Source organism: Daucus carota, chromosome 4 (genome assembly GCF_001625215.2).
Source record: "Daucus carota subsp. sativus chromosome 4, DH1 v3.0, whole genome shotgun sequence".
Lineage (NCBI taxonomy): Eukaryota > Viridiplantae > Streptophyta > Magnoliopsida > Apiales > Apiaceae > Daucus > Daucus carota.
The window spans coordinates 17,768,240-17,783,942 of record NC_030384.2 but is presented as its reverse complement, the minus strand read 5'-3'; the positions used below and the strand labels follow the sequence as shown (position 1 = coordinate 17,783,942).

The 15,703-nt window shown below is 34.8% G+C and overlaps 2 protein-coding genes across 3 annotated transcripts; one reads left to right on the top strand and one right to left on the bottom strand.

Annotated features, from left to right (window-relative positions):
* Positions 1-2,221: 2,221 nt before the first annotated feature.
* Positions 2,222-8,834, top strand: LOC108215606 (arginine-specific demethylase JMJ20). 2 transcript variants are annotated; one of them, XM_017388116.2, is made up of 9 exons: positions 2,222-2,523; positions 2,662-2,814; positions 5,581-5,659; positions 5,778-5,895; positions 6,431-6,500; positions 6,571-6,651; positions 7,388-7,444; positions 7,540-7,651; positions 7,845-8,834. In XM_017388116.2, exons 1-9 carry the CDS (start codon positions 2,290-2,292, stop codon positions 8,291-8,293), a joined length of 1,353 nt encoding a protein of 450 aa, XP_017243605.1. In that variant the 5' UTR covers positions 2,222-2,289; the 3' UTR covers positions 8,294-8,834. The 2 variants fall into 2 exon arrangements, with proteins under 2 accessions (XP_017243605.1, XP_017243604.1); XM_017388115.2 differs by having other exon boundaries at positions 2,223-2,523; positions 5,494-5,659.
* A 1,265-nt stretch (positions 8,835-10,099) lies between these two features.
* On the bottom strand, positions 10,100-13,080 carry LOC108215995 (protein neprosin). The gene is made up of 7 exons (XM_017388643.2): positions 12,683-13,080; positions 12,501-12,587; positions 12,011-12,214; positions 11,455-11,619; positions 11,314-11,367; positions 11,094-11,240; positions 10,100-10,534 (listed from the first exon to the last, which is right to left on the bottom strand). Exons 1-7 carry the CDS (start codon positions 12,881-12,883, stop codon positions 10,160-10,162), a joined length of 1,233 nt encoding a protein of 410 aa, XP_017244132.1. The 5' UTR covers positions 12,884-13,080; the 3' UTR covers positions 10,100-10,159.
* Between the last annotated feature and the right edge of the window lie 2,623 nt (positions 13,081-15,703).

The window sequence follows — 15,703 nt, the reverse complement described above, 5'->3', positions numbered from 1 at the left end:
GGAAAGACAAGATTTTGTTTAGGTATACAGGTGGAGTACTTATCTTCAGGAATATTTGTTCATCAATCAAGCTACACTGAAAAGATTCTTGATCGTTTCTACATGGACAAAGCTCATCCACTAACCACACCAATGGTTGTTCGATCACTTGACACCAATGGTTGTTCGATCACTTGAGGTTGAAAAGGATCCTTTCCGTCCTAGAAAGAAAGATGAAGAGGGTCTTGGACCTGAGACTCCATATCTCAGTGCAATTGGCGCTCTCATGTATCTCGCAAACAACACACGACCTGATATTGCATTTGCAGTGAACCTGTTGGCGAGATTTAGTTCTGACCCTACTAAAAGGCATTGGGATTGAATCAAACATATATTCAGATATCTTCGGGGAACAATTGATCTTGGGTTATTCTTTCCAAACAGTTCAAGATCACAACTAACTGGATATGCAGATGCTGGATACATGTCAGACCCTCACTTTGGACGATCACAGACCGGTTATTTGTTTACATATAGTGGTACTGCTATTTCTTGAAAATCTACAAAACAGACCATGGCTGCAACTCCATCAAATCACGCAGAGTTACTGGCAATTCATGAAGCAAGCAGAGAATGTATTTGGCTAAGGTCTGTCATTCAACATATTCAAAAATCATGTTGATTATCAAGTATTTCAGACAGTCCTACAGTTTTATTCGAGGATAACTCGGCCTGCATCAAACAACTTAAAGAAGGATATATTAAAGGGGATCGAACGAAACACATATTGCCAAAATTCTTCTACACTCATGAACTTCAAGAAAATGGTGATATTGATGTACATCAAGTTTGCTCATGCGATAATCTGGCGGATATACTTACGAAATCACTACCGACATCAACATTTGAGAAGCTGAGAAATAATATGGGTATGCGGAGATTAAAAGGCTTGCTACATCAAAATGTCAAAATATGAGACATCTCATTCAGGGGGAGATTGTACTCTTTTTCCTTCGACAAGGTTTTTATCCCACTGGGTTTTTCCTTGCAAGGTTTTAACGAGGCAATCAATCTTTGTAATAACTCACATTTGACAGTCAAGGAGGAGTGTTATGCATATACAGGCTGTGATTGTCAAAGCTATTTACTGTCAAGGTTGAAAACTCATTTGCCAATACACTGCTTATTAAATAGCCTACTTTTATTTTCTACCAATACACGGATGCAAAGTAATATTCATACTAGATCTTTGTATCAAAAGCATCTATAAATAGCCTTGTACATCAGTGAATTATGTATGAAAAAATTTAGTCGAAGTGTGTTTTTACCTCTGAAGTATTATGCCTAACCCTTTTCTATATTTATAAAGTTTTATAACAATAACCAAATTTTGGTAAGTACTAGGGGTATACACGGATTGGCGAAACCGACCAACCCGATCCAAACCGATCATATTTCGGCCGATCCAAACCTAAATTTTTTAACCCGATTAGTAATTAGATTGAAATAGTATTAACCCGATTTAATTGGGTTGGACACGGGTTTCGGGTTTATGAACCGATCCAACCCAAACCGATTGAAAAATATTAGAACATGTTGAATTTATCCATCTCATCACATATTAGCCTAATCCAATTAGTTTTATTGTATTTGTGTGCCATACATTTAATATATTAATTTTTGTTTGCTATTTAAATATATGTGAGAATAAATTTATGAGTGAGAATATGAGATTCAATTTATGAATATATTTGTTTATTATTTGTTACTACTTATTTTTTTAACTAAATTCAATTTTATGTTTTTGACAAGATTGTTAAAGTAATTTTAGTGTAAAAAATTTGATGTTGAAGACCTATTTGGCACCGGCGATTATAACCAAACCAATTCGAACCGATCCAAACCGAAGTATTACAAATTGGTTTGGGTTACAAATTTATACAGTTAGATTGGGTTGAAATTTTGAAAACCCGATTTATTTAATTAGATTGGGTCGATAAATTCCGCTAACCCACCCAACCCTAACCGTGTACAGCTTAGGAAGTACTCCCTCAGTCCCGTGGGATTGTTAACGTACACTGTTTGCACGCATTTTGAGGCTCTTATAAAATATAGCAATATAATATTTCTTAAATTTAGTTTTTTTCTGAATAAAAGTTTAGACATCAAACTTTTATTCAGAATGGAACTATATTTTATTGAGGCCTTAAAAACCGTGCCAAAAAGTGATGTTAACAATCCAATGGGATGGAGGGAGTACTATTTAGTTCTCTTCTTCTCATGTGATGTTCCAGGGTTTTGGTGGGTGTAATGATGGAAGAGAAAGAGATGGTGGGCTTGAGAATCTCCGGGCAAGTAGAGAAAGTAAACGGTAAAGAAATAAGTTACGCCGAATTTGCAGAGAAATACATGAAGAAGAATCAACCTGTTGTACTCACAGGCCTTATGGATGATTGGAGGGCTTGTAAAGATTGGGTTTCTCCTGATGCCACTCCTAATCTCAGCTTCTTCTTGTCAACCCCTTTTGCATCTTCTCGCGTTCAGGTCTCTTTTCGATTTCTCCATCTTTTATTTCATAGTGTATTCGATTTTTGTTGATGGAATGTATGTCATGATGCCTAATTGATGAATAAAAGTCTAGGTGTAGCTCAAAGTTAAAATTTTAATTTGCGTGATTTGTAGGTCGCTGACTGTGCCACAAAAGAGTTCAGCGATCAGAAGAGGATCGATATGTCTGTTTCGGAGTTTATTAACGAGTGGCCTGGCCGTACTCAGAAAGAATGTCAAAGTGAATTGAAACCCCTGCTATATTTGAAGGACTGGCATTTTGTCAAGGTACAATTCTATACGATAATAGAAATCCACCGACTGACTTTCCTTCGAATTCTGTGGCACATATTGTATACATTTATACGTCTACAAAATGTATGTAATTTTACGGAAATGTTTCTCTATTAGCCATTGATCTCAAGTTATGTAAAATCTTTCCAAATCAAAACAAGAAACTAGTGTAAAAATTTGAACTATAATTTGTCTTTAGCAACACCTTTCACTTTGTATAGCGTGGACAAAATATGCAGTCGCACATCTACAACTAATTTGTATTATCACAAACACGTATATCCTTTCCAAATCCCTATTCTCACACATGACAACCAATATTCATTTCACGTTCTCTAGTATGTACCCGTCATCCATTTTCTAACAACCCAAAATTCATCCACTAACAACATGTAACATAAGTTCTTATCACTGCCTCTCATACATATTTACAGATATTAAATTTACAACAGTAGTTAAAACGCAGCCCTATTTTCGAAGTTTAGCCAACACACTAAGACTAAACTCAACTTCTATAGTACTCCCTATGTCCCTTTTGAAAAAATTACGCATCTTAAGAAAAGATTAGTTGAGGATTTAGTTTCTTTGTCTACCCCTAATAAATACATTGTATTAAATTGATTTATGTGTATATGTGTGGTAGTCAAACGTGGAAACTTGTATTCAAAGGGTATTCTTTGCGAAAACATTTAAAAAATTGCTTTGAGAAGAGAAATGAGACAAGTATTTTGGGACAATTTTTTTTTTCTTTTCAAAAAGGACATTAAAAGGGGATGGAGGGAGTACAAAATGTTAATTCCATTCAGTAAAGGTAAAGGCAACTAGTCACTCAAAATCACATCTTCCAGTTTTTCCTTCCCTTTGAATTGGCCTGAAGACATCCTCCAAACTCTATGCTAAACTGACCGAAGAGGTAATCAAAACAAATGAGCAAATTTGTATGTTCACAAGTAACAATAACCAGGAATGGAATGAACAAAAATATCAGCAGAATATGATATATTGACGAAGGAAGAAAAATGGTAGAAATGTCCAGATTTAATGAAATAAATGAAGCAACCAGGGGACATCAACAACATAACTTCAGAATATATACAAAGTAAAATAACTTGAATTTTAATGACCTGAAGTGAGTGATCCCACCGATTGTTTTGGGACTTCATATTTACTACAAGGTGATCAGCCTTGTAATGCTCTACATTGCATGAAACGCAACTGTTTGGTTATCTCCCAACCAGATAAGCCCCATGTGGCTTTAGATTATCTGCATTTTAATGGTAACCCTCCAATTAGAGGTTGCCCACTCAGTTCGAATTGATCTACATTTCTTGTCAATCTTCAAATTTAAACAAACTTCTCCACGAGGTATATAAATAACAAGTTCACCAATATTGTAAAAAAGAAAATTGTAAAACAGATATTAAGAACTCCAAATTTTATACAACTCAATAAAACCATGTAAATATCAAGATGGCAAACTAAAATAAAACTAGAATATTTATAAAACTATCGGAGATTCTGATCAGAATTCACATTCAGCTGAACATAAATTGAATAGAATCAATCAAAATATTTAACTTGGTGAAAGAAACCAAGTATATGTCAGCATATAATATAACAACAAGGTTAGCAAACTTGTCTGGATAACCGATTCTTTTGCACGCTTGCGCAACACCTTTATATCCTTCTTCTGCGTTGTCCAAGAAATATACAACCCGCCTTCTCCTCTTGCTTATTCTAACTACATCTCTCCGTACTAGTGCTTGCCTTAGTCTTTTACTTTCATCGCGTCTTATACAGGCAAGTACTGTGTGAATAATACCACGGGCTAAGGTACTGTCTTAAAATCATCACACACTATCTTCTATATTCTGCACTACGCCGGGGGTCTTCACAGAAACAACTTCCTTACTCTCAAGGTAAGGGCATGGTTGCGTACATCTTACCCTTCCTAGACTCTGCTCTAAGCGGGATATACTGGGTATGTTTGGTTTGTTTGGTTATTATTTCTTGTCATAAGCTGGAGATTTCAATCATTGTACTTGCCTATAGGAGTTCACACATGATTTCCTCCTTTTTATTGCTCTCGTCTGAACCTAATTCTCTCTCTGGAACTTATTTTCTGTTCTAACCCCTCTAGGTCCATTATAAACCTTTTCCTATAAAGTATAGCACTTGATAATAATTTATTATTATATTAGATTTATCCTCCCCTGATGTCATCTCATAATGACACGTAGTCATATTTAACTACAAGTGTTAACACCAAAAGATAGATATTTGCGATTTATAAAGTATCCGGTTTTGGTGAAAAGTTTATATTAAAAAATTTGGAAGTTCTTACCAATTTCGAATATGCAGGAATACATATTAATGAGTTTTCCAGATAATCACTTCAATCATGTACGTATCCTACTTAGCCCACTAGAGATATATATAATGAACATAGTTATAACAACAATAACAATCAAAAAACATAATTTAACCCACTACGGTCTCGGTTGTCACACATTTGACCTTCAATGAGTGAGTCGGCGAATGCTCTATGGAGTGACATCAGTGTATTAAATTTTCAAATGTGTAATGCATAATGCAAAACATTTTTGTTGCATTTGTTAAAATTTTACTAGCATTATCAGTACACTCAATGTTTCATCTGTCATGTTTATTCAGGAGTACCCCGAATATTCTGCTTACAGAACTCCTCTGTTTTTCTGTGATGACTGGCTTAATATGTATCTGGATAAGTATCCTATGCAGAATGGTCCCGACACTCATCATCAAGGAACTAATGAGATAACTTGCTCAGATTATCGTTTTGTGTACATTGGGACAAAAGGTTTGAGTGTGATGCGCTGAACTATTTCCTGTAAGACAGAATTAATCATCACTGGATCTTGTTATACGCAAAAATGAAATAAAATTGCAAGTACTGATAATTGACTATATCCGTTTAGGTACATGGACTCCTCTCCACGCTGATGTTTTTAGATCTTATAGTTGGTCAGCAAATGTTTGTGGTAGGAAACAGTGGTATTTCTTGTCTCCGAGTCAATCTCACCTTATCTTTGACAGGTAGGTAAATTTTATTGAATCAGTTGGTCTGTAAATGCTTATGTTGTCCACTATAATCTCTTCCTATTGAATATTGATGAAAAATATTTTGCTTTTTCCTATTATTTAGTATTTACACTACAAGGCATAGGTCTTGTATATAATGTATCAAATGTAAAGTGCTTTTCAGAAATTGAATATTTTAGTGTATTAGTGATGTGCCATGGGTGTTGAATAAACAAGAAACTTGCTATGTCTAGAGAAGAAACAAAAACAATTAAATTTATTGACTTCTTAGACATTTGGGTATTTGCGCTATTGAAAGTCAACACTCAAGTTTACTTTTGGTCTCTAATTATTTGTTTCAACTTCTTAGAGTGTTTTCATGAATAAGCACTCGAGTTTGTTATGTGTTTCGCGTGCAACTCCATCCTTGGTCTCTATTTAGAAGGATTTTTTTTTAGCCACAAGAAACACGACATATCTGTACTTTTATTTGTGGAGGATCACGCAAGCTGAACCTACCTTTGTGCATCATGTGGCTTCCTTCATTCAGGAACATGAAAAACTCTGTATATAGTATATTTGAGGATGTTGACGCGAAAAGGTTCCCTTTTTTACAACAGGTACGATTTCAGTTACATCTCAGGTTTGGTATATTAGATGTTCCCTTCTTCATTTTTATGTGTTGCTCAGGCTACTTGGTTGGAGTGCACTCAAGAACAAAATGAGATTATTTTCGTTCCCAGTGGGTGGTATCACCAGGTTCACAATCTGGTACGTTTGTAGTATATTAGCTTGGGTTTACAGACAGTATTTAAGTTGGAGATATAGAGTACTGTTTACCACTTTTGGTGGAAAATGGCTAGGTAAGGACATAAGAACACCAGATCCATTATCATGCAATTGATCAAAGAAAGTGTTATCAACCGCGAAACATGCACTGCAGCATAATGACCGCGTGGAGCATAAGCTCGACGCGCGCTCCTTTTGCAAAAAAGTGCCGAAGTTGAAAAAAAAATGTATAACATATAAATTTAACTTGTCATAAACAAATAACATTGTCATAAAACATCTTAATGATAACCATGTTCAAACTCAAGGCACAAATAAGAAGTCCCGGTATCTTATGCTGAAGCTGTAAATTTTATTCCTCTCATGTGCTTTAAATTAATCGAACTAAACAAAGGATTGCATATCATTTAAGATTTCTTATAGAGGATTGTCAAATGTGTTCAAAATGCCAGGGCCATAATGCTAAAAATTAATTTAGAACAATAGGTTTAAAATCGTGGAAACACACATCTCTTCGTCGAATTTCAGCGTCTTATATGGAACAAATAATCTTAATATTGTTGTGTTCTTTATTAATGAAACAAAGAGTTTACTATATAAAATATTGCATGTAATATGAATATATTATTATATCCCTATTTATCACTGGTGTAAGCTACGTGTTGTAGCTGATCTATATTTAGTTTGAATGATACAGTGTAAGCTCATTTGATCTCAGGTTGATACGATATCAATAAATCACAACTGGTTCAATGGCTATAATCTGCCCTATGTGGTAAGCAACTTGCTGTATGAAAGCCTAACAGAGAAAGTACAGGAGCCAATCTTATGGAAGAATATTAACCTCCATGAATTTCTGTGGTTTTTCAGTGGGATCTACTTTTGAGAGATTACAAGGAAGCAACGGAGTACATCGAAGATATTAAGGACATATGTGACGATTTTGAGGGTCTCTGCCAGCGAAATCTTGCAGCTAATACAGGTTTTTGCTTCTGTGTGATTCTCTGCCTTGCATAAACTTTAGTATTCTCGTTTCTAGAAGGTGTATTTGTTTATTGACTTCCATTCTGGAACACTGCACTAGCAGTATTTTCAGCATTCGTCACTTGGATTCCTTTTATGATATACTTCCGTCTTTTCATCTTCAGATGTGTTTGTGTTTTATCTCTTTACAGGAATGAATTTCTGTGACTTCTTCATATTCTTGGTGCGGATCTCATTTGCCAATTTAGTGCAGCTTCTTAATCTGTCAAGTAGCAGTGAGTCTACCAACTGGAAGTCATCTTACAGAGCTCAGAATATAATGTTTAATCTTGAATCAGTTCGGGATATTGCACTGAAGATGAAATTTGCTGGTGTGGAAGCAAATTATGACTTCGGGATTGGTTTTAGGACATTGTTGGATGATTTTATATTTTTGGAATTGTGCAAGAGTTTGGGCAGTACTTATGAAATGATACATGAACAAGGCAAAGTAAGTTACAATTTAGAGCAGGGGGGTGATGTGAAGTTCTTGAAATTTTTTGAGTCAGCTAGCTCTCAAACTTGTTCTCCCGAGGATCTAGCAAGTTTAATAGATGATGTTTGCGCCAAAATTTCTGTCGCCGGACCAGCACTACTGTAAAAATCAATGCCTCAGACCCCTGTAGATGAATACACGCTGCACTTTGACTGGATGGGTTGAGTAAACATCTAGGATATACTCACTTCCAGTTTTGGGCTACTGGCAGAGGTGAATGAAAAAAATAAGGCCATTCCAGCGAAAAGGATATAAAATTAAGATCAAAGAGTCCTGTACGCAAGTAGAAGCTTTTATTCTTAATGTGTTCAATGAACTCGAAGGTATCTACCCACTGCATCCACATGGTCCAATTTTACATCATCCATTGACGTTAAATGTGGAGTTTCTTTACATTCGGAGTCATATACAAGTTTTTGTTTCCTTTCGCAGACACTGTAAAATAGTTCTACATGTTTGAAATTTCGAAACTAAGATAGCTAGTATGTTTTTCAAGATTGTCGTGCTCATGTCTGTTATGTTAACTTTCATTTACGTGCAGAAGTTGCACTGTGTTTCTTTCTTATTTTTTCTCCTTCACCAACTTATAACTAATTATTAGCAAAATTCTTCCTGTAGTTGATTACTGTGCAGTAACAGAATTCGATTTGACTGCCTTGATAAAGTTTCTCCTGCCAGAAGAATCTTGCAAGGTCGGCTTGACTTGGATAGATTATTTTAGTTGATCCTTGTATTTTTGTGAAACAAGAAATAATTCTCCAAGTGTCTAATCTTTGAGTGGATTGTTGATTTTTAGATAACTACTCTGCCACTTATGTTTATTCTTGTCCGAATATCAAATCTATTTTTATTGTCTGAAGTGAATCTCTGATCTTTGAACAGTTGTGTACATTCTATTTTCTTGGTTTTTTCATGAAAGATCAATTATAGAAATTCAAACACTATACTGCCCTGATTGATTTATGATTATAAACTTCATCTCGCTCAGGTTATCAACTTTCTGGTTCTGCATTGTTTTTCATGTTGTAGTCTTCAGACCCGATCAATCTGATCTCGCAATCCGATTTAGTGAAAAAAAATAATCTGAAAGTGACCCAAAAATCATTTGAATGACCGAAATTGATTGGACATGATTAGAAATTAGAACAATTCTGTTAAATTTTAAGTGATTTTAGCTTGAATCGAAATCAAACCCTTGACAACGTGAACACGACCTATTACACGAAATTTATCTCCGTTGTATTCTCGTCGAAATTAATATGTTCAGGATCGGTGCATCACTGTTCCCTACATTTTTATCCATCTTCAGCTAATATTCTTGTAGGGTCGCGTTCAAGAGAAAATTAGTCCTTCAAATAGAACCATAGAACTACTAAGGTTCTGCTGCTGTAGAACCGTAAATTTTAAATATATTTTTAGGATCTAAATCTAAATACATGTTTTTTTCGTGTTTTTTCATCGTTGTGTGTGTTCAAAAATAATTTTAAAACATAATACATAGATATTGACATTTTTTTTGCATGCGAAGTTGTGCGGCGGAATCCTAACTAATACTAGAAATAAGGTAAGATTATATGAGTTTTCTTTTTAATGGTTATCTCCTGAACTTGACCCTATGTTCGTATGCTTTACCTTAGGAACTTAGCTCCGAGTAGTATCAACTTTGTTGCAATCTTGAGTCTAGCGGAGTTGGACAAAAAATCGTAGAATTGACGTGGATTCATTCTAATTTAAATATAATATTTCAAAATTTCGTGCATTATGTAAAGATCTTTCAAGACTGAAATATATTTGAAGTTAAAAAATCGTCAACTTTTAAATATCATTCAATTTTGTTGAATTTTAAATATTTCTAATGGAATATTACTAAATTTTACAGCATAATACCAATGAAATACCGCCAGATGTATATACCGTATAAGCACAAGTATTTATAAGAAAAAAATATAGGTCCCTGTACTTTGGCATATATTATGGACATCTTTGGTTCCTTCCGGGACCTCCATAATATATATAATTTCCCCACACATTATTTCTGCCTGCTCTGATATCATAACAATTTGGATGATCTGCCAAGAGACGCAGATTTGACAGAGGAAGTAAGCTATTATCCCAGTCAACTATTTGCATGTTTCGAAAATAAGAAGCTTTCCCAAATCCCTCTTCAGCAAAATGGCCACTTCCCATTTGTGTTGATGTGTGAAATCCTGATCTTGAGTTTACTATTTCTCCCCCAAACTGTATCATGTTTGCATGATCCCTTAAATGGCTAAAAAGGTATGAAGGCCAATATCCGATCAACAAACCCGACCCGAACTCGAGCCACCAATGTCCATGTTTAGGATCCTTTAGAAAACAAATGATGCACTGATTAGACAAGTTTCAGGGCTGACAGATTTCGTAATTTAAAAAAAAAAAGATTTGTGACGTATTTTATTGTTCATAATTAAAAAAGACTTTGTGGCGTATTTTATTATCCACTTCACGAACAAATATGTGATAATATATGATATATGAAGATAAACGAAAGATGAAGGTGAAATAGAAGATATTGATCTGTTGAACACACTTTTTGGGAAAAACTTGTGAAATAAATTTGGTCAAGATTTATCAAATAATAATTGAATCATGTACTATCAATTTGAGACAGTGTGGGGTGAATCCAAGCAAAAAATGGTCTATTAATTCAACAAAATAATGCTGAGGCAGAGGGTTTTGTCAAAATGGGGAAGCTTGCAAACTCACTGTTTAGCCTATTAGACTAGCTTTATATATTCAATGTAACAGATTGAGTGTTGTCCTCTTCTGCTTCTGTCATTTGTTTGATTTGTTTCAGTACTTGTTAGGCTTGTTTGGAAAATGAAACATAATTTCTGTTCATTATTGACTTGCTTGAGAAACTAACCTTCCAGATCATGATGCCAATATCAAATTGTTTGTTGTTGTAAGAAGACCTTGGAGATATTGCAGCTCCTATAGCAATCTTATTGTTTGTTTGAACAAAGCCAGAGCACAGTAAGTTGTAGCATCCTGTGGTCTGATATGCGTCGGACTGCACATAAACATAATTCTCTCAAAAGTTGAATAATCTTCGCGAACATGATGCAGTTTGAAAAGATACTTACAGTCCAGTAAGTGAAGAATCTAGGGTAATTATCGCCATATAATTCTGGGCTAACCTGAAAATTAAGGTATTGTCTTGATAACTTGATATATTGGATTATAAGAAGCATAACTTGGATATTTAGCAACATGCATTAGTATACCTGCCAGCCTGCTTCAATGGTATTAAGATCATTTCCAAATGAACCAGAAATGACCCACACTTGGGATAGACTGAATTCGTACTGATCAATTACCCGCGGCGCCCACACATTAATGCTGGCTTTTGCTCCATAATATTGATCTCCACTGGCAAATGCTACTGCATGCTACAGTCAGAAGATTATAGTTTGGTTAAAAACATTATGTAAGATCATTATTTTTCATTTCAGCAGAAAGTCTAAATTTTCATATATGTTGAGAGACATATATCGAGGCCTCTTCAGATTCTACGCTTTATAGTTTTTCTGTGAACTTTTTGATTGATTAACCTAATTTCTACCAAAAATGACCTTCTGATATTTGTAATCTGATGAGAAAACGCCATATGAACAGATTTGTCTCTAAGAAAATAATTGATAGTTTCTGCATCAAAATAGAGTTCAGGAATATATAATTCATTGAGAAGCTTTGGAAAGTCCACTTGGCAAAATTAACAGTGCTATTATATAGTCTGCATAAAATTGTATGTTTAATGTCAGAATTGAGTAATGAATGAACCTCATGATCACTGCTTGTGGTGTCTCTTCGTCGAATTTTCCTTCCAAATCTCCTGACTGAACTTGCTCTTAAAACATCTTGCTCGGTAGTTTCTCTTATTGGAATAGTTCCTTCAGGACATGATTCACTTGTATTCATCCAGGCCTGAATAATTTCTGTCGACAAGTCTATTGAGTCATTATGTTTTGGCCTCTCTGGTGGTTCCTGCATATAAACCTGTCAGCCTTGAAAGAACCCAAACATCAATAAATAAAACTGCATTATGTTGGCCCTAATTTGGTCTGCAAATTTACAACTCTCAGTTATAGAATACTATGGATTTCTGGCACATGAACTTCTGCCTAGAGAAGAAAAAATCATCAACTTTTACCACCGGCATTTTTGCTTGATACTCAGGCGACGAATTTCAACTAGCTAGTCACTAACAGAGTCTAGCCAAATGCTAATAGTTCTTTTTCAAATAAGCATTGATTAGAAGCAACTAGAGTACCAATGGCTTCTGCCCTTTGAGTAGGGGATGGTCGAAAGCCGGTTGAAGGTGAGACGGAACACACTTGATAACATCTCCATCAGGACTCTGCTTAAAAAAACAAGAAACCAAAAATCACAACCTCATTCGAAGAAACAAACATAATCTCAGTTAAACCACCAAAACAAAAAAATTTGAAATGCCTGAATTGTCTTGCTTGCTGGTTTGTTGATCTTCCTCAAGTAAGCCCTTGCTCTCTCAAGCTTCCGCGTCTCCTCTCGTGGCCTGAAAGTCTGGTTGGCAGCGTTATGGTGACCGGACTCCAAGGCCGCGACAGGACTGAGGAGAAAAACCAAGAGGAGGAAAGAAACAAAGGGGAAAATGATAGGGGATGAGAAAATCATGTTTGTGTAGTAATGTAGTTGGTCTGGTTGTTGTTTCTTGTGTTAACAGAGATTGTGTTTGGATGCATTAGAGTTGTCTTGTTCTGTTATCAACTTAACAACAACTAGAAGAAGCTTTTATTCCAAACTTTTGTCCAGGGAAACAATACAAACATCTCTCCACAAACCCAATATGCAACATAACAATCCAAATCACCCTCAAAACTGTTTTCAAATACTCAATATATCATCTACCTATTTTTTCATTAGGCCCCACCAAAGTAAACAAGGGTTTTATTAATTGCTGACTCTTTTTAATAATAATATTGAAATTGTTATGGGTCCTCAGCTCAGGCACAGAAATACAGAATATGAGAACCTTTGGGCACAAGCATGTTTAAAATGACTAATGGCATATCATGCAGTGTAATAGTAGCACTGTAACATTATGCTTTCCACATAATGTAACTCGAAATGTTTGTTTCAATCTAAATGTGCAACTTATTGTTTTCCTTGTATCATATGTTAATTACCCTATTCTTGACTCGAATGTGGCAACACTATTGTTCATGATACGATTTAATAATTTTGAGTCGAGTTAGACTTGATAATGTTGGGCAGCTAATTGAGTCTAACTCCGCTATAGTGCGTCACCTCCCAAAAGTCCTCGTTCTGTTGGAATTGTTCTGACTGTCCGCCCCTTCCACAACCGATATGAACAACTCCTAACAGATAAGGCCTAGCAGTGGCCAGAATTTGGATTGATAAATTTGGGGAATTAGGCCTAATGAAGTTGTGATTAAGGAAAGAAGTCTTAATGAAGTTGAATGAGTTAGTATAAACTGAATGAGTTGCAGTACTGCAGAAGACACATACACATGTAGAGAGAGAGAGAGAGGGCTACATATTCTTTCAAAGTCATTGACACAAAAGCAGTGGTGTACGAGGGAGGGGCCCTAACGCATGGAAACCGCTATTTTGTCATTTTTTCTGTGTTTTTCTATCAAGGATAATTAAACGAAATATGGAATTTTACTTTTTATTTTTTTATCCATGGTGCTGCTTGTGTCTGAATTTCATGTTCCTCTTAGTTTCTATTCATAGATAACTGGTAATTTCTTTTGGATCCGGGTCCTCAATTCTGTATCAATTTATCCGCTGTTTTTATCTTACGGTACTTGATTATTTAAGTGAATACCGGAGTGCTTATATGCATTTTAGGCACTCAATTTTTTATTTTTGTGTTTCCATCATGAAAAAGCACGAAGAATTAATCAATTGTTAGGAACCATCTCCTACTTCTTTAAAATAAATTGAAGTCCGAGTTCTCGACAATAATTTTGTTCAGTCTTCCACATATATCAGTCGTATACCAAAGTGGTATCCAGAGCTGAACTCCGGTTATTCTTAATAATTTCTGTGTTTTTATTCTAAACTTGACAAAAAATCTATGTGGAAAAACCTTCTGTATCATCTCCCAGAAGCTGTCAAGTAATTATTTTTCCTTGAAATGATTATTCGCTATAAGTTTCTTAACTTATAGTCATTTTTCTTTACTGAAAGTGTTATTCCATTAACTTCGGAAGACATTTTCGCTTGAAATTTTAAAAGAAGCAGTAACTTAACGGAATTATATCTCATTTTTAACAAATTCGCTTATATGTCCTTGAAAATACAGGGAGTCTGGTTAAAAAAAAAACATGAGAGCAGTTACATTTTCAGTTAATGTAACTGTCAGGAATTATATATATATATATATATATATATATATATATATATAAATGATTTTCATAGTAAATATAAATACATTAATTTTGCCTACTGAGCTACAGGACATCCCTCAGCTCTGTGTCCATGTCTCCATGATATGTTTCCTGACCTAGAATTCTTTTTAGCAGAGCTTTACAGCAAATCATGGCCACCAGGTCCATATACCAAGTGTTGTTTAAGTAATACCTGTCTTTTTATGTTTCTGGTCATATGCATACCTTAAACACAGGCTTTACTAAATTACCATGCATATTGTTAAGTTACCGGGATCGAATTTCAGAACCAGCTGGTAATGAAAAACAATGCTGGCATTTTTTTCGAAGCTCTTGACTCGGGAGACTTGTGAACTGACTACGAAAAATAATGATAAAACTTACTAGCCTGTTACTTTTTCCAAACTCTTAATTAGAATATATCCGGACTTCGTGTATCTTCAATTCTATACTTTTTTCACTGCTCACATACACTTTAATACGCTTATAAAGTATAGTTCTCTAATTTATTCTTAATTTTTTTTTTCCGACTAAAACTTTATAAAATTATACTTTACAAAAAAATTAACATGCGTGACGCGTTTCTGTCCCAAACGTATACAACTCAGGAGATGAGGATAGAGACCGAGGGAGTACCAAATTTGCGGAATATAATCACTCATAAAATGCTTAGAAATCCAACATCATATCCGAAAGGCTAAGTGGGAAGTGTTGTTACCAACTGGCCTAGCCATTTCTTTCTCAACTTGTCACCCATCATAATCCTTATTACCTCTAGTGGTTATATATGTTTCTCCTTTGCGTCACACTACATCATGCTATATAATATTTGGCCACACATAATTATTCATCATAACCACAAATGCAAAGCTTTTCAATAAATTCTTACATCTGTATTAAATGTACTGCATCATTTCATTCATCAACTTATTCTAGCGGTAATTCATTCTTTGTGATTCCAAATCACTTGGCTAAACTTATTTTTTAGAATTAATAATTTATTTCTGTCTAAATTTATTATTTTCCAAAGTAATTTTTTACTTTTTAATAAAAAAATGAATATGAAACATCTTTCTAA